We start from the raw sequence: 19,551 nt of genomic DNA, 5'->3' as shown, positions 1-19,551 counted from the left end.
GTTGCCAATTGGTTTCCTCCCTTATGCACCCCAGCTGGGAACCAAAGCTGCAACCTAGGCATTTGCCCTTGAATCTGCAGTTTGGTGTACGAGACGATGCTCCAACCAACAGAGCCACCTGGCCAGCAATAACCTTTACCATTTTAATTAAGTTGTGTCCTGGTGTGGGCCTCTTTGGGTTTATCTTGTTTGGACTCACCTGAGATTTTGTTTGATTGTGAGAACTGAAATCAGGGTAGAGGTAAGGGCCTCCAAAAAGCACCAGTAAATGTGCTCCCCTATTACAGGGGAGCAACGGAGGCTCAAGAGGCCAAGCGGTTTGCTTCTACAGGGGCATGTCACTAACCCAGATCCAGGCATAGCCAGGAAGACCTGAAGCTGCACAGATCAAGCTTCCGGGCATAGCTGGGAAGGCAGCAGGGCCATGAAGGAAGGGGAGACACAGGAAGAACAAAGGTTTGCCATTCATTCCACTCCTATTGATCATCTGCCTATTATGTGCCAGGCACCTGCCCTCAAGGAATTGATCTCCTGAGCAGGGAACACTGACAGGTAAACAGATGACTAGGAAAGATGAATTGAAGTTACACTCACATGCTTTGCAGGAACAATGGGATGGCAAAGGCTTTGGACAGAGAGTAAAAAAACTGTATTTCTAATCCATTTCAGTGGGAAATTGACCATATAACTTTGGATAATTTAGTCCATTTCTCTGGGCCTACATGTCCTCCCCTGTAAAAGGTGAGGGGGGGTGGAAATGGACAGAAAATCTCTTTGGTGCATCCCAGCACTAATAGTCTATGAGTCTAAGTTAAGAATGGTGTCTGGTATCTGAGCAAATATTTAATTGGCTGCTTAAAATCTCTGTTACCCATATGAAAGTGTCTAGTTTTCAGAGTTACGATGACATCAAATGAGTTAAGCTATGTACTTTCTATCTTTTTGTATTTCTTCTTGTAAAGCAATATCCTTGACCTTGTTTGGATCATTTGTTTGGATTAAAAATAAGGTGACAACTATGAACTTTCTCCAGAGGAAACACAATGCACACGGTCACATACATAGTCATAAAATTGCACACCATTTGAGGAGGGTCATGGAGCCCCAGAACCTGTCTGTGGGCCTGAGGGGCACACGGATGCTGGGAGAGTCACCCTGGTGCCACAGGAGTGTTGACTCTCCTCCAGGAGAACCCACCACAGCACCACAGGAGCAGCCAGGTTGCTTTTCCTAGCATGACATAGTGACTCTGCCATGTTCCCACTTACAGGAGGGAGGGAAAGGACAGGCAGGATTTAACAAATTTCGAGTTTTTTTCCGACATAAGTTTTTAAACTGTTGGAACCTGCTCTAGCTTGTGCATTAGTGAGTTCTCACATGGCAATGTGAATGAAAGAGCAGAAACTGGGCATGAACAGAGAACCTTGAAGCTGTGATTTCACAAAATTATCTCATGCACGTGGTGAGTTGGAGGCCTGAGACCAGCAGACAGGGAAATCAAGTGCAGTCTTGCTTTGCAAACATCCTAAGGAATGGGACACCACTGAGGCCAGGGCACCAGGAAATGCACGCAGGAAGTCCTCTGGCTGCTGCTGCGCCCTAGGCTTGAACCATTGCTGACATTTCACTCATTTCTGAGCAGAGCTGCCGTGATGCTTTTTGTTTATAAACAAAAACACCTCCTGATAATGACCTTGGAATGGAAAATTTGGAGTCCAGCCTCCTTGAAGCTGCTCTCCACACCATGACGCTGAGGAAATGGCTCACTTGCCTAATGTCACAATTATGGGCCATTTGTCTTTAGTGTAATTCAGACATCATGTCATGCCCTCCTTTCAAATGAAATTACATCCAAATTAAAGAGGCCCAACACCAAGTGATTGGTAGGCAACAGAAAATATCCAGCTCAACCCACCTTAGAGCACACTCAGCTCACCCCAGCATTCAGGGCACACTCCCTGGATACACGGCTTCCATCCCCACCTTCTCCTGGTCGACCACCCACCCCAGGTCCCCAGGACATCTTGTCCAGGCCTGACCCCTGCCCAGCACCACTAGAGGGGCTCTGAGGTTGTCATGTCAGTCCAGAGCCTCCAAGTCCTTTGGACAACTCTCCCTGTGATTCCAAAGACCTCATTCCACCTGCTCCTGGGCAAATGGGACCTAGTGGAGCCATCAGGTGGTCACAGGTAACTGAAGTCCAACATGAAGTCAAAGTAGAGGGTACGAATTATACAGTGATGGTGGGTCATGAGACTCTGCCCAGGTGAGAGAGAAGACTGCAGGTGACCCAAACAGCCACCTCTCAGTGATTAAGAGCACACATAGGATTATTCTGACCTGGGTGCAAACAGCCTATTTCCTCATCTGTAGGATGGGGATAAAAATGGTACCTCTACCACAGTTATTGTTCTAGGGTCTAAGTTACATAAGGCATAGCACATGGCAGGCACACATGTTTGCTTTAATATTAAAGAGACATATCTCCCTACCTATGACTTGGTGAGAATGAATCCGTTAGGAGTTCACTCCCCTCCAACCCCCAACTACAGCAAGAAGCTGGTCCCTCATCACTGTCCATTGTGTGAGCAGCCCTCAGGTTGTCTCATCACCTTGACTTCAAGGCAAGAGCTCCACTGGGCTGCAGGACCAAAAGCTGGTGAGGGACACAGTGGGTATGGGAGTGGCCTGACACTGACCAGCAGTGGAAGAAACCAGCCTGTCTCACCAACTGTGGACGCTCAGCCACCCCTCTGGTGTGACCAGGGGCATTTGGAGATGGTGGGTTAATGGGGAGGGGTGGTCAACCTCACAGCCCCTCTTCTTCCTGGGTGTCACCGACCATACCTCAGTCAGCAGTTCAGTACTTGCAGGGTTCTCTCAGGCCTGGATCTGCAATGAACTCAGGGCTCAGCCTCTTGGACATCACCTCAGTGCTGCTCTTGCTACCACACTCACAATGATCCTGGGCCTCTGCCCCCTTCCTCTTCACACTCAGTCCCTCCCAAGGGACCTGGGCGCTGAGCTGCAGGTCAGTGGGAGCTGGTGCTGCTGCCTCTGAGCTTCCCACACACTGAGGCAGGTGGAGAACGCCCGCTGGCTGCCTGGGAGCTGCCCCGGCCCTACACCCCACATTCCAGCCTCTGAGTAGTGGGCAGCCGGACAAATGGTGGCTTCCTTACCCAGGAACGTGATGGCCATCATCAGTGTCAGTGGCACCTGAATGTCCTGCTGCTAGATGACACAGGACAGCAGGGTGAGAGTTCCAGCCCAAGTCCCCTGTGGTTGTACCCAGTCACCGGGCAGCACCCCTTGACAGCTGACAGGGTGTGAGCAGTGACCAGCCAGAGGGACAAGGCACTGTGGCCACCTTCTGGGACCAGAGTCGCAGAAAGTAAGAGTCCTCTCAGATAAGCCAGAGGTGCAGACACCAAGCTCAGGAAGATTGCCACATAAAACGTGGCACACCTGGCTAAGTGTGAATTTCAGGTACACAACAAATCATTTTCAATGAAAATATGGGACCTACTCAGTGTAAAATTTATTTGTTGTGTATCCAAAATTCAAATATAACTCAGGCGTCCTGTTTTTGTTATCATTGTTTACTTTTTGTTGTTTGCTTGTTTTGCTAAACCTGGCAAACCTACATTCGGGTAAAGAATCTAGGAAACTCTTCCAGGTGTGCTGAAGGGAGTCATAGAACCCCCCCAACCCCCGCCCCCAGGAATGGAGGCCCGCCTTCCATGGAAGGCGTTTTGGAGCCTACCTGGGTCCCTACTGGGTGGACAGGTGAGGAGGAAACCCTGAGAGGCTCGGGCTCCAACAAGCCACCTGAAAACACAGTGATGGCTGAGAAACACACTTATGTCAAACAATTCTTTATTAGTTGGCTTGTCTTCCTGCCTGGGGCAGGACCCAAACCACATCTCCCCATCAGCAGGGCCTGGCCTGGTCCATCCAGACAGGACCCTAGAAGTCACAGCCATCCACCCAGTCACTGAGGTCCTGGCCCTGGCAGTGATGCCTCCAGGTCTCCCTGAGGATGCAGAGTGGGGAGAGGAGAAGCCAATCAGCTGCAGCCTTCAGTCCCTGCTCAGAGGAGAAGAGCAGGAAGGAGGCTGGCGCTCTAAACCAGAAGTGAGGAGAACAGAGGGGTTAGCAAGGAAAAGGGAGAACAGGAAACTGTGTCACATAGCACCTAGAAGCACCACCTAGAAGAAGCACCACCTAGAAGTTAGAAAGGAACAGAATGGCCCTCAACAACGGTCATCTACAAAGCCTCTTGTTTCTCCAGTGGGGTGACAGAGTAATGTGTTCCAGTTCACTCAGGGATCAGTGCAAATGCCTGAGTCCTGGGGCCCAGTCCAATGCTCTTTTCTTACATCGTGCTGCCTCTGCAGACATGATGCTCCCTTTACACGACACATCACCCTGGCACATCCATCCCCCATTCACCTGTCCCCACTTTCCCCCAAGCCCTGTAAGGTACGTGGGGCAGATACTATGTTCCCTGTATTCCACATGAAAAACTGAGACTGGGATACAAATCTACTTGCCCAAGGGTGACAGCTAGTGAACAACACACCTGAACCCACACCCAGTTCTCCTGGGTCTTTCAACTGTTGGTGACTATAGTTTATAGACTCAGGGCTGTAACTTGTTCCAGTGTCATGCTGGCATCACGAGGAAGATAAGTGAGATCCTGGGGCTGTGGGGACCCTTGGTCCCAGTTCCCAAGGTTCCAAATTTGATAACTAATGCTATCCCTGATGGCAATGTCAAAGGGCCCAGTGACCAGGAGTGTCCCTAAGGAACCTCTGTTGCTTCATCAAACCAGCCTGTTCTACTGGGCTCTTGTCTCTTCCTTTAGACTGTGAGCCCCCTGAGGGCAAGGACTTGGGTCTTAGCCATCTGCTCACCCAGCACAGAGCAGTTCTCCCTGTGTGCACGTGGAGAGGTAACCTGCACACTTTCCACCCTCTGGGACCACTTCCCATCAGCCTTGTCCACCTCTAAGAAAGTACACATGCCACGAGTTTACTCCAGAGTACAAAAGAGTTGTTGTTAGATTTACCCAAAAGGACCAGTGTCGTCCATCCCAGAGCGGGGGGCACCCTCAAGGCCTCAAGTCCTGGGATTCCTGCTGAGCCGGGTTCACACTTCCTGATCTGACTGACACACATGTACCATGTCCTGCACTGCCTGCCTCACTCCACGTCCTGTTCCTAGGGCTTCACCTGCTCTCAAACCTCGTATCTCCAAAGCTGAGGGCACTGTCGAGGCCCATCTCAGGCCTTCTCTGTATTCACAGCCATGTTCACCTCCTCTCCCTACCTGACCATAGAGCCCCTGTCCCTAGGCCTCCCCACAGGTCTTCATTCCCAGCCCTTCTGCTGTCCATGCCCTGGGGAACCATCCTCATCCCGACCTCTCAGCATTCACCTCGGCTCCTGTGAAGGCTCCTACACTGGCCCCCCTGCCTCTAGTCCCTCCCTAGACATCTCCTGCCTTCTAGTCACTTCACCAGCCTTGTCACTGTCCCATCTTTTTGTGGATCTGGTGGCACCAGTCACCTGGAGTGTCTTACCATCCCCACATGCTGCCCCTGATGGTCTTGCTTCCAGAAATGAGAGGAAAGGCGGCTGCAGACTCTAAGTGCAGCTCCCACCAGAAGAGCTTGGTGGGCTATGGGGCCGCTGCCTGGAGGACCCTTTGTGAGCCAGAGGTCTAGTCTGGTGCCCCACTGATGCAAATTTCACTCCCCAGCCCAGAAGGAGGGCTGCCCATTGTGTGGTAAAGATGCAGGAAAGACAAAGGCTGACAAGGTGAGGCTCTGGAGAGCCTACCCTGCTTCCAGTAGGAGATTTAGTATTTCATCTATTGTGCACCAGGACTTTTCATAAAAGTTAGCTTGACAAAGATGCCACAGATGAAAAACAAACAAATAAGGTTTGCTGGGTGCGGGTCTAGTGGGCCTGGAGGCAGACATCCTGACAGGGGCAGAGCCTGGGAGAGCCCGGCCTGGCATCACGACCCCCAGTGAGGGGCTTATCCTCCATGAAACTCTGGGTGTTGTCTGTAAACTCTTCAGGGTTAGAAATTCCTGCCACAGGAAGGTGGGCAGATGAGACTGATATTCATGGAATGGTGCCTGGGACACAGGGGGCACTCAGAAAAGGTGAGTTCCCTTTGCTGTCCCCCAGTCCTGGCCACCTCCCCTTGAGGGATCCAGCCTAGTTACTCACCAGCTGCTCAGACCCTGGGTCTCTTGACTTATCTTCATGGCACAGATAACAGTGTCCTTGAGGTTGGGATTCAATAAGTCTGTGGTGTGAGGCAGAGAAACATGTTGAGGGAGCAGGGTCAGAACACAGATATGGTCATACTTGAAGAATGTGTCTCTCAGATCAACTGGCCAAGATGGAGGTGTAGGTAGAAATATTGTACCTCCTCGCACAACCAAATTTAAGGAAAACAAAGATTTAGAAACAAAAACACAACCAAAACAGACAGAAAATGGAACTGTACTGAAGTCTGACAATGAACCATTCATCCAGACAGGTAAAGAGGGGCAAAGTCGGTGGCTGGTGGCTGATGGCCGAGAAGGGTGGCAGCAGGGAAATATGGTGGCTGCTGGAGGTAGTTGGCATTTCCCAGGTGTGGAGTGACAATGGGCAGACCCAGGGAGGGTGCAAGGCGGCTGGCTGACTACTGTCACATATTCACATGCAGATAAACCAGATGAAAAAACAGTGAGACAGAATGCATAACACAGGGCCCCAGCACTGGGAAATAAAGCCTAAAAGCACCGATTGAAAAAACTTTCGGTTGAGGTGCTGAGAGAGGCTCCCAGACTCACAGGAGAGATCGCTGGAGAGACCCACAGAATCCTAGAACATACACAAGCCCACCCAGTGGAAACCAGCACCAGAAGGGCCCAATTTGCTTCTGGAAAGCGACAGAGGGGACCAAAATCCGAGAGAGAGCAGAACAAGCGCCACTGTCCCCTCTCTGACCCTACCCCCACATACAACGTCAGAACCCAGCAACGCAGGTTGCCCTGCCCTGGTGAACACCTAAGGCTCCACCCCTGAGATGTAACAGGCACAACCAGACCAAAACATTATGGCTCAAACAGTAGAAAAACTCAAATCCCCAGAGCCAATATTTCTAAGCAACAAAGAGATTAGCCAACCTATCAGATGTACAGTTTAAAACACTGGTGATCAGGATCCTCACAGAACTGGTTGATTTCAGTTATAAATTACATGAAAAAATGAAGACTAAACTAAGTGAAATAAAGCAAAATGCATAGGGAACCAATACTGATGGAAAGAAAACTGGGACTCAAATCAGTGGAGTGGACCAGAAGGAAGAAAGAAACAACCAAACAGAAAAGAATGAAGAAACAAGAATTAAAAAAAAATGAGGAGAAGATTAGGAACCTCTAGGACATCTTTAAACATTCCAACATCTGAATTGTAGGGGTACCAGAAGGGGAAGAGGAAGAGCAACAAGTGGAAAACTTATTTGAACAAATAATAAAAGAGAACTTCCCCAATCTGGCAAAGGAAATAGACTTTTGTTCCAGGAAGTTCACAGAGTCCCAAAGAAGGTGGACTCAAGTAGGAACACACCAAGGCACATCATAATTGCATTACCCAAGATTAAAATGGAGAGAATTCTAGAAGCAGCAAGAGATAAGGGGACAGGCACCTACAAAGGAGTTCCCATCAGACTGTCAGCTGATTTCTCAAAAGAGACCTTACAAGCAAGAAGGGGCTGGATAGAAATATTCCAAGTCATGAAAGGCAAGGACCTACATCCAAGATTGCTCTGTCCAGCAAAGCTTTCATTTAGAATAGAAGGGCAGATAAAGTGCTTCTCAGATAAGGTCCAATTTAAGGAGTTCATCATCACCAAGTCCTTATTATATGAAATGTTAAAGGGATAACATTATTAATAATGTTAAAGGGATAAATGTTAAAGAAGATAATTGTCTATCTTCTTTTTCTTACCTAAGAAAAAGAAGATAGACAATATGAACAGTGAAAGGACAGCAAGCTCACAGTTATAAACAACCACACCTAAAACAAAAGCAAACTAAGAAGACAGCTAGATCAGGAATGGAACCATAGAAATGGAGATCACATGGAGGTTTAGCAAAAAGAGAGGGAAAGAAGGGGAGAGAAGGTACAGAGAATAAGTAGCATAGACAGTGGGGAGAAAATGGACAGGGGGGAGGGCAAGAATAGTATGGGAAATGTAGAAGCTAAAGAACTTGTGACACATGGACATAAACTAAAGGGGGGAATAGTGGGGGAGGGGGTATGCAGGATAGAGGGGAATGAAGGGGGGAAATGGGACAACTGTAATGACATAATCAATAAAGTATATTTAAAAAAAGAATGTGTCTGTGTGTCTGTTTCTTCCCCTGACACACACACACACACACACACACACACACACACACACACACACACACCCTTCCATCCTAAGCCCAGCCCTGTCTCCTGACCCCTCTAGAAGCATGTGTCTGGCTCTATTACTTTTGTCTTTTATCCGAAGCAATTCCCACTCTATCCCTTAGGTTTCAGAACAGCCTCACACTTGGGACACTAAATCTAATTCATGGAGGGTCTACCCTCCATCATTTGCCTCATCCCGTTCTCCTTGGTAGAACTAGCAGGATGTAAGGAAGTCCCCACCCAGAGATAAAGGCAAGAGGAGCAAACAAAATAGGAAAGAAGCAAAGGCTGGTGCAGGGCCCTGGCTAAGGCCTAGCCTACCGGTGCAGTACATGTGGCATCCGTTGATGGCATTTTCACTCAGATTCCTGCACCACTTTCGGCTGTTAATCTGGAAGATGCCATAGTTGGCGCTTCCATCAGGTTCATAGTCCACAGCACCTGCATCAAATCCGCTTGCAAAATAAGCTAGACAGATCCCTGCATAGGGTGGAGACACAGACCTGCGGGTCACATGGTCAAGGCCAACCCAGACCAGCTCACAGCGCATTTCCCACCCGTTAGCTCCTTTGAGCCTCAACATCTGCTTTGAGGTGGTCAAGGCACATGCCCTCCCTCATACTTGGCAGGCCAATCCACTGAGGCTCTAAGGGACAAACTGACTTACTCAAGGTTACAGACAGCTACCAAAGAGCAAGAGTCAAGCCTGGACCTCAGGCCTGCTGCCCCTGGGCTGGCAATCTTCCCACTATCTCATTATGCTTTAGTTAGTGAAGCTCAAGATATGTCTGGATTGAATGACAACTAAATCTTTCAAGGCAAGATTAAGATTATGCAGGTGGGACCCAGAGAGGGGGCTAGAACAGGGGAAAATGGTCCATGTGGGGTTCTACTTCACCCCAAAACTGCCAGAGCTTGGAAAGTTCTATAGTACTGGGTTCCTCAGTTTGCCCTAGGCGTCCGTGGGAATGCGTGACCATCATGCCAAGACAGATTAGGGGACTAAACTGCTCTGTTCCTTTGAATCCTGACATTAACTGTTGAGGAAATGAAGGGTGATTCTGATTTGGCTGCCTGATGCCTGCCTGCTACATATTCCATCAGTGCTGGGTGTTCCCTGCCTGTGACCTCACATGGCCCTTGTTTACCAATGAGAACCAACGGAGACTGGGAAAGCTCCTGAGACCACACCTCTTGAGTGAGGGGGAGGGGGACAGGAGGAAGGGGAAATAGGCGATAGGAGGGGCAGGGCCAACCAGGAAGAGGGGTACTCACAGTCAGCCAGGCTGTAGCCCCTGTATCCCTCCAGGCCAAAAATCTGTAGCACTCTGACCAATTCACAGCGACTGTAGACCTTGGCTTGGCCGGGGACAAGCAGACAGCTTATCAGAGAGGCAAAGGCCAGCCACAGGACCCCAGGTGGGCACCGCTGCCGCCTGGCTTCCATGCAGGCGGCCGAGGTGGAGCCCTCACCACACTGGCTTGCAGCTGGGCTTTGGGATGGCAGGCAGCTCAGCAGTCCTGGTCGTCCTCTCAGGAAGTCCACACTTTAGGAGGATGGGGGTGAAAAATCTGAGAAAGGGGAAGGGCTTCAACCCTGCCATCCAGGCCCTGCAGCCCTGATGGAGCCTGGGCCACACTCCCCAAGATCCAGGAGAGGGTTTCCTAAGGGCAGTGGCTCCCCCTCCCACCCTGCTTCCCAGCACCCTGTCCTAGAAGGTGCGGGAAGAGGTGAAGACATGGGGGAGAAGAACACACTTTGAGCTCCATACTATATGCCAGGCATGATTGAATTCTGAACCACAAGATCTCATAACTGGGAAAGGGCAATGTTACATCCATCACCCCTTCTAAACCTTGGCCTTGCAAAAGCTCCTTCTGCCTTGACGCTCAACCCATGTGGTTTGCCCCCCAGGCCCCTCCTCTCTGGCTCTGGAAGCCAGTCCCCAATATAACGAAAACCATTCGCATCTAGTTATGACCTCCTCCTCCACTCTGACTCAACAGCCCCTCCCATGGCCTTATCACCCCTGCATTCATCATCTCCCCAATATTCCCCGACTCTGCCACCTTCCAGTCTCCCCTTGACCACCTTCTCTGCCAAAATTTTTCACGTTTCTTGTAAACTCCATGGCAGCACACTCACCCTCCATCTTTAAGGTTAAAAAGCAAAAATGGCGCAACCTCAAAAAATTTCCATGCCTCCACCCACTAGAGCTTCTAGTCACCAAGGATGGCAGGGAGGTTATGGATTCGGCTTTACTATAAGACCTGTTTGAAGCCCACCTCTATGATTTATGACATCTCTGACTTTGGACCCTTCCCCAGCCTCATTTTTATCATCCATAAATGATAAAAATCATTTATCATTTGTCCTCATTAATAACATTAGCCTCATGGGAGTGCTGAAAAAAATGAATGAAAAAGAAAGGCACTCAGAGAACTTGGCTCTTTGCACTAAAAATAGGCTCATTGTTATTTCTGCTATGAATGAAGTAATTCCACTCGTAGTAATGCTTGTCTTTGGTCAGCTTTCTCTCTCCCATGTCCCTCAAATAGTATTCAAGACTCTCATTGTTGTCCTTCAGCTGCCCTCCCTGCAATGTCACACCTGTTTGCTCCAAAGAGACCTCAACTCCTGCCTCATCAGGGAGAAAGCAAGGTGGTCACCTGTGAACTCCCTTCCTCTTTCTGTCATTGCACTTACAGACACTTCAGCGACCTCGTGCACCCTCACTGAGACCTCTGCTGTGCAGAGGTGCCACCTCTACCTTCAACAAGGCCCATATTTGCTCTAAGCTCTGGGTTTCACCTTCCTGTCACTGAGCCTTGTTCCACAGGCCACCTCCTCTCTCACATCCTTAGCATCTCCCCACACCAGCTCCATCTTCCTCTGCACGCATATGCGGACTTATGTCTCCAGCTGACAGGACACCTTCCCTTCACTCTTGTCACTCTCCACCCTGACCTGTCTCCCTCCCTTCTCATCTAAACTTCTAGGGGGAAAATTACCTTTTTCTCACTTCCCATTTGTTTTTCGACCCAGTGAAATTCAGCCTCACTGCCCCCATGTCCAGGAATGGCTCCACTCGGTCCCGTGGACCCTTGTCAAGTCTGTCTGACAGGAGCTCCCAGCAGCACTCACGCTGAGGACCACCCCTCCATGCTGGACTTCCCGCCTGCCTCTCTCAGCTCCCCATGCTCCCCTTGCCCAGGTTCTCACCTTCCTCAGACTATTGCTGCTCGTTCTCCTTGTGGAATCCACTCCTGCCCAGGTCCCACAGCCTGCTATGCTTCCAAGCCATTCTATGCCCAGCCCTCTTCTCTTCCACCTCAGGAGGATGCCCACCAACTTGCAGGAGGCGACTTGATAGGACCCCTCCCTCTGAGAAGCAGCCCTTCATGCCTCCTGGGCATCTCCACTTGGAGGCCCCAGCTTCCTCAAGCTAAGCACATTCAAACCAGAACTCATTATCCCACCAAATCTCCTCTTCCCTATGTCTCCCTTCTCCTGGTTAAAAGATTCTTGGTTTTACACCATAATATTCTTCCAAATCAGACATAGGGATGTCATTCTTCACTCTTTCTCTCCTTCACTGCAATCTTCGCTCACCCAACAGGTCAGACCCAAAGCGCTGGGGATTCCACTTTCCCTCCAAGAGTCCATCTCACCACATCAGTTCACACCACATCATGGTGTGAGGATGGTCTTCTTCCCATCCTAACTCTTCTTCCAAAGTACTCTACACCCATTTTCCAGCATGAAATCTTTATACAGAAAGCCCCTAATGCCGTTTGAAGGCTCCCCTCATCTCTGCTCCTAAGCTCACTCCACAGCCCCAGCCCCCATGATTTTGTCCTTCAGACCCCTCTCTCATTCACATTAAGTTCCAATACTGCCATCTGTCCACCTCATGATGATCCTGCCATCCAGCACAGAACATCTCCCCTTTCCTTTGCATGGCTACCTCTTCCTCACACTTCAGGGGTCCCCTCCTCGGAGGTGACTTCTCCAGCAAGACTCTCCTGGCAGGCCACTGCTCTCCAACACCCCAGAGCACCCTGTGCTTCTGCTCCTCCTCTGCCACACTGGACTGTGATACATGTCAGTTTTCCCAGCACCAGGTAAACTCACAAAGAACAATGGCTGTCCTATTTCTCTCCTAAGGGGCTGACAGACTTGGTGGTATGCAGTGGCTGTTCCAGGGATACTACTTCAACAGAAACATACTGAAGTTGTGACCACAAAGTATGCACCCTTCCCATCAAGTGCAGTAAAGGGAGAGGAGGTCAATGAACTTGAGTTCTTCAAAGCTGGTGGACACTGTGCCAATGTTTTCTAGGTTGGTCTCATTTAATCCACTCAACAATCCAAGGGGGATATGATTATGATCCCCAATTCATAGATGAAGAAATGAAGTTGACTGCTATACAGAGACTGGTGGTTTTGCTTTTTTTGGCAAAGTGACTTAAATGTAGTTTTACCCTGAGCATTCCACAGCAGCTCTACAGTCATCAAGAGTCAGGTCAGTGGATCAGAGACCAACCCCTGCCAGCATGGCCACTCTCCCTGAACTCATCCCTCTCCCAGCATCTCTGGCCACCACCTTTCTTTTTCCATGCCCCTCATTGGCCAGACCCACTCAGGGACCTTGTCACCAGATGCAGAAAGACGGGACAGAGGCTCACTGACCAGGTGTCGTTCCCACCAAAGCTGACACAGCAGTGACAGTGCCAAAACTCGGTGTCAGCTCAGACCAGCACCCCTGGTCCTGCCGGGGTCCTAGGCAATGGCCTTGGAATGATGGGGGAGGGCAGGTTCTAGACTGAGGTAGCACCTTCTGGAACTTCCTAGTTCTGTGAGCTCATTTCTAGAACCACCTCTCACTCACTCAGCTTTCACTGGAGCCCCTCCATTTCAGAGACCTGGGGACATATGAGGAGTAACTAAGCACAACTTCTCATGCCCCGCTGCACACACACTAGCACACCCATGCACATGTACACACACACACACACACACACACACACACAATACCTTAAAGGGTGATCTTTCTCCTCTCCACAGACCCCTCAGGTCATTACCCAGCTTGTTGGCTGGGCCCACCACCTTCCCAGGCCGCCTGTCTCTCCCTCCAACTTTTCTCACTGGCGGAAGGTTCTTCTTGAACGCTGAGCCGCACACCATCCCCTTTTCTCCATCTGCATGATGACTGTTCAGTGTGGACAAGCCTGGAACAAAGATGATGCTGTTGACCTAAAGCCGGAGGGACACAGAAGTGAAATGGAAGGGCATGTGACCACCATGTCTGGGCCCCACGGGAGCCCCACAGGGCAAGCAGGTGGCACAGCATTTAGAGCCCGGACTTGGAGTCACCCTACCTGGGCCGGAACCCAGGTGCTGCTGCCTACCAGCTGGGTGGCCCAGGAAGAGTGACTTGACCTCTCAGGCTCCTCAGGTCTCACGTAGGAATAACAATTCCTGAAACATCCTCATAGATGCTTCATCCTTAAAGCCGAGCATGAGGACTCAGAGTGCTCAGTACACAGGTGCACCCATGACTAAGAGCAGGGCCTGGCCGCACACACAGGAAAGTGCACAGGTGCACCTTTTCCACCTGGGCCCCACCTCAGACCGACCAGGTTAGAACTGAGCATTGCTGCTGCAACAGTCAGAGTTTATTTTCATTCTTTCCTTCTAAAGAAAATTTCATTGTGTTTCAAACACTTACCATGATATGTGCCCTCAACAGATGTTCGAGTGTACAATGCAGCACCGCTGACTGCGGGCACAGTGCTGCCCAGCAGCCTCCTGCAGCTCACTCATGCTGCTCACCTGAGTCTCTATGTCCAGGCACTAGGAACCCCCCGACTTCCCCGCCCCTCCACCCTTTGAGTGGATGAACTTGACTATTTTGGGTGCCTCACTGAAGTGACATCACACAGTATATGTCTTTCTGTCAATGGCTTTTTCTCGTAGCACAGTGTCCTCCAGGTTCATCCATGTTGTCCCATTCTGCAGAATTTCCTTCTTTTTTAAGGCTGAATAGCATACCATTGTGTGTATAAAACACACAGCTTCTTTATCCGTTTATCTGTCCATGGACATTAGAGTGTTTCCACCTCTTGGCCATTCTAAATAATGCTACACTGCACATGGGAGTGGAAATATCTCTTCTGGATCCTGGTTTCAATCCTTTGAGAGAAATACCCAGAAGTGGCATGGCTGGCTCACGTGGTGGTGCTGTTGGGTGGTCTGAGGAACCTCCACTCTCTTCTCCACAGTGGCTGCGTTGTTTGAATTCCCACCAGCAGGGGGCAGGAGTTTCAATGTCTTCACACACTTGCCAACACTTGTCCTCTGGGGTGTGTGTGTATATTTACAAAACAGCCCCACTGACAGGAGTGAGGATATCTCACTGGGCTTTACATTTACATTTCCCTAATGATGGCGATGCTAAGCATTTCCCCCCATATATCTGCTGGTCATTCGCATGTCTTCTTGGGGAAAATGTAATTGGGCATCAGCATTTCTCAAAAGCTCCCAGACGACTCCAGGGTGCAGCCTGGCTTGAGCCTTATTCAGGGAAAAGAGTCTGGACTTGAGTTTGAGAAACCTGAGTTCAATGTCTTGCTCTGTCCTGACGGGCTCTTCAGTCTGGAGGCATTAACCGCCATTTCCTCATCTATCTCGTGGAGTTGAAACCCTGCCCTGGCCTCTGGAACCATGGCACTTAGTCTCCCCAAGTCTTGTTTGGCTCCTCTGTAAAATGGGAATAATGCCCCCATTATTCTGTCTCCATGCATAGAAATGCTGACCACTTAGATCTGTCCATTTCACTATTGCTTTTATCGTCTGGCCCTTGGCGGTGCTTCTGTCTGCTTGAGTTTGGGGGTTTTTACTGCATCGGCCTGCTTTTACCATTTTATTGCCTCTTTTTATTGAGTAATCTTTCAGCTTATTTTATTTTACTGGCTGTTTCGTTATTTCCCACCTGACTTCCTCTTTTACATGGGGAATAAGAAACAGCAGCTCAAAAGGAACAGTTGTGAGGGCGGACGAAGGCCCAGTAGGGGAGAGGCAGGTCTTCATTTCTCAGCTGAGCTCTGCAGGGGTCTTCCCTGCTTCCTTAAAGGCAGCTCGGACTCTGGGGTCGTATCTTAGTGGAGGTCCTCCCCTGACTCTCTTCAGGGTCAAGTTCCCCAGCAGCTTCTCTTAAGTTCCTTGTGCTCAGTCCTGGCAGCAGGAGAAAGAAAAGAAAGAATAAAAATTACATATGCCTCGGCCCCAGTCCTGGCTAATTACATGAAAACCCTTGATGTTGGGATATAGGCAGGAGTACGTTCTTAACACTTTCAGGTGATTCCAGAGCACTACCAGGGCTGAGACCCACTGTCCCAACCAAATTTTGACAGTTGCCTGATGTGCGATGCTCTTTTGCAGCCATGTCTCAGGTGCTATTATATACGTCACACACCCTTTCTGCTCCAACCCTCTGCCTAGGTTCCAGCCCTCCTCAAAGCACCGCAGAAGCCTGACTTCGTCCCCTAGACCCCTTGGGCTGAGTGAGGAATCCCCATGTGCTGGCACAGCAGCAACGCCCACGTGCGCTCGGCGTGTATCACACCCTGTCGGGTCTGCCTCATCACCCACCAGACCAGGAGACGCCTGATGTGTCTGTCTGTCTCTCATGTCTGTTTTCCCATCGTCGAGAACAAGGCCAAAAATGCCGCGTAAAGAAATAAGGAAATGGATGAGAATCACCGCAGAACCTCAGCACAGAGGACTCCATCAGGAGGGCGCTGGTCTCAGATTGTGCCCGGCTCCCTGTGGACAGTGAACACACGAGCCCTTCTCTGGCTGCAGACAGAGACCCCCAGGACCCCCAGAGGAGACCTGCTCCCTGGTCTGTTGTTCCCAATCTAGTCCATGGAAAACAGACAAGCTCTTCTGGACAGGGTGTGTCACAGCAGGTGGCCGTGACTGCAGGACACAGTTTTCAGGAGGCCTGCACCAGGTCAGGTCGACAACTCCGCACTCAGCTGTCTCACAATGGCACGTTCTTCTAGTTTTGTGTCTTCTTCCTTGTCCCGTCTTCCTCCTTAGAATGGTGAGTTTGTGTGTCAGCCGGACCAGGCCGCCGGCCACCAGATATTTGGCCAGACACTATTGTGGGTGTTGCTGTGAAGGTGTTTCTGGATGACACTTTTTTTAGTTGAAATACATTTGACATACAACATGCTAATCTGATACATTTATTTATTGTGATGTGAGTTCCTTCTCAGGGATAAGCAGCACCTCTGTCATGGGACATGGTTCTTTTTAGTGGTCGAAATAATTAAGTTTAGTCACTTGATGAGTTTGATGGGTATCACACATAATTGTTGTTTATATTGACTATACTGTTTATTAGGTAAAATTAAAATTTAAATCAATTCATTGAGTAAAGCAGATTACCTTCTCTAATGCAGGTTGTCTTTATCCAATCAATTAATGGCCTGAATAGAACAAAAAAAGGCTGATCTCCCAAATATAACAGAATCCTTTCTGCCTGACCATGTTCAAACTGGGATATTAGCATATCTGAATATAAAATCAAAGGTCTGCAGCTCTGGGCTTGAAGTTTCTTAGCAGAAATGTGCTGCCAAAAGACAGGAAGGGATTCTGTTCCACAGGGTCCAGCTGGGAGTGCAGGACGGGCAGGGCCCCTGGGAGGGCCTTGTGGTCCCTTCATGATCACAGGGAGACCTCCTTCCTTCTTCCTGGGGCCTGTGACCTGTCAGAGCTCCAGCTCAGGCCTCCCCAGACAGGAAACTGCTCCAAGTCCCTGTTCAGCTTCTTGCTGGCCATTTATCCCAGACAAGTCCCTCCCCTCTACACCCACATTTTCCTCTGTAAAATGGGGCAGGTGAAGTAAAATCCATATCCTATTCCCTCAATTCTAAGTCACCCATCCAACATCACTGATTGAGATGTGTCTTACAGTTGATGGTCTCTCATCAGTAATTGGCGGGCTGCTTCTTGTTCTCAGTGGTGTGCAAAATAATGGTGCATTTTATTAGCATCTGCTGCTAATGGTGCAAGGGTATGGATCTGCTAATTCAGCATCTGCTGAATGTATCACAGAAAGGTAAAATGTGGTGGTACCCCTGGTCCCTCCTTTCCCAAGCAGTCTAAAAAATACCACGATTCCATTCTGTGGCCTTCATGCCAGATCATCTTTTACATTCATAATGTGTACTCATCAGGCCTGATGGAGAGGCACCAATTTTTATGAATTTTTTTGTTAGTGTTATCAACAGACTGAAAGCATCAGCAAGGCCAACACATCAGACACACCAGCTGGTAGGAAATGCAGAGTCTCAACCCCGTCCTTCGCCTGCTGAATCAGAACCTACGTTTCAATTGGATTCCCCAAGTGATTCTAGGCACATTAACATTTGAAGAGTGCTATCACCTCACACATGCCCTTCACCACACATACACATACACATACACACACACACACACACACACACACACACACACACACAAATCTGCGTGCCACAAACGCTCAGCCAGAACCTCACTATAAATAAGAGTGTATGTGGGGCTCCCTTTCATTTGATGCTTGCATATGCTGTGAAGACAGGCTTGTCTGCAGTCTGAAATGGGAGGGAGGACCCTGAGGGGACAGAAGCACAAACTGTTCCTTTAAGAACCAGAGGCAGGGCAGGTGGATGAAGGCAGCTGCACCCACACCCCTGTAGATGGCAGAATTGGGGCTGGGGTTGGGCCTGCACAACTACCACCAGTGTGTCCCCACTCCCCTCACTGACCATGTGGCACCTGCTCTGCCTCCTCCTTCCTGCCCCAACCCTGGGACCCTCCTGAACCAGAGCACCCAGCACTTTCCTGTGTCCCTGACACCCAGTCCTGTCTTGGATGCTTATCTCTGCCCCTGGACCTCAACTTATGCCTCTATTTGCCATTTTCCTTGCATTTTTTCTTATTTTCAGTGGGGTCCACCATCCATCCATCCATTAATTTGACAAATATTTACTGAGCACCTTTACAACCTGGGATGCATGGGCCTACCTACGGGGGGCTCAGGGTCTGGTGAGGCTGGTCATGCAAATGTCAACCACTAATTCCTTGTGGTACCTGCTAGACGGGGAAAAGGAGGGGATGCTATGGGAATCCAGAGGGCAATCCGTACTCAAATTAGGGGTCAGGGAAGGCTGCCTGGAGGAGTTGTTCTCTAAACTGGTGTCTAAGATGTGGTGAGCATGAGACGGGAGCACAGGCGTTCCAGGCATCTTGAATAGAATAAGTGAAGGCACAGAACCAAAAACCAGCTCGAGAGTAATTCATGTTCCAGATCATAAAACCTGGATCAGGAAGTGGAGAGAGACGGGTCCGGGAGGCAGGTGGGGCTTAATCAAGCACAGCCTGGCAGGCCAGCTTAAGAATTCAGACTTTAACCCTAGGAATTGGCTCTTCCCCAACTGCCGTTATGTTGCCATGCAACAGACACTTAATAAGAACCTCAGGGTGCCCTAGGTGAAGTTGGGTCATAAAGGACCACCAGGCAGGCTCTGTTCCCAAAGACCCTGAGGCCTTTGGACTGATAGAAAGATATCAGATCACAGGAAGATGAACAGTGGCACAGAGCTACATGCACTGATAATTAGCCAATGGTAAGATGGGAAGTCCTAGGAGTCAAGAAGAGGGAGAATGAAGGGATGGACCAGGAAGGCTTCCTGGAAGAAGCTGACCCCAGAGGCCCTTGGGAAATAAAAATTACTCTTGGGGAATGAGTAGTCTAGGAGCAGGAGAGGAAAATGGGGCAACCAAGCTAAGTAACAGGTGAGGAGCTGCACTGGAGTCAAAGTAATCAGGTGAGCAGGGAGGACTGAGAGCTGCCCAGGGACTCACTCCATGAGCCGCCACCAGAGGCCAAGTGCCAGGAGCTCAAGGTGAGGCATGAGCAGCCTCATAAAGCTGAACTGAATCCTCGCTGTTCTGAGCTTGTTAAACCTGTAAATGTATTAATGACTCCACCGCACATGACTGTCCTGCAGTGTCAGGAGAGTGATGAAC

The 19,551-nt window shown here is 49.7% G+C and overlaps 1 protein-coding gene across 1 annotated transcript; it reads right to left on the bottom strand.

Annotated features, from left to right (window-relative positions):
* Positions 1 to 3,969: 3,969 nt before the first annotated feature.
* LOC119036266 (sperm acrosome membrane-associated protein 3-like) lies at positions 3,970 to 9,930 on the bottom strand. Its single transcript, XM_037127963.2, has 4 exons — positions 9,744 to 9,930; positions 8,790 to 8,948; positions 6,246 to 6,324; positions 3,970 to 4,036 (listed from the first exon to the last, which is right to left on the bottom strand). The coding sequence occupies exons 1-4, from the start codon at positions 9,913 to 9,915 to the stop codon at positions 3,970 to 3,972; spliced, it is 477 nt and encodes a 158-aa protein (XP_036983858.2). The 5' UTR covers positions 9,916 to 9,930.
* Positions 9,931 to 19,551: the final 9,621 nt, after the last annotated feature.

Source organism: Artibeus jamaicensis, unplaced genomic scaffold (genome assembly GCF_021234435.1).
Source record: "Artibeus jamaicensis isolate MK-2021 breed Jamaican fruit bat unplaced genomic scaffold, CSHL_Jam_final contig_1998, whole genome shotgun sequence".
In the NCBI taxonomy this organism is placed as follows: domain Eukaryota; kingdom Metazoa; phylum Chordata; class Mammalia; order Chiroptera; family Phyllostomidae; genus Artibeus; species Artibeus jamaicensis.
The sequence above is the reverse complement of the archived record's forward strand: the minus strand, read 5'-3'. Positions and strand labels throughout refer to the sequence as shown.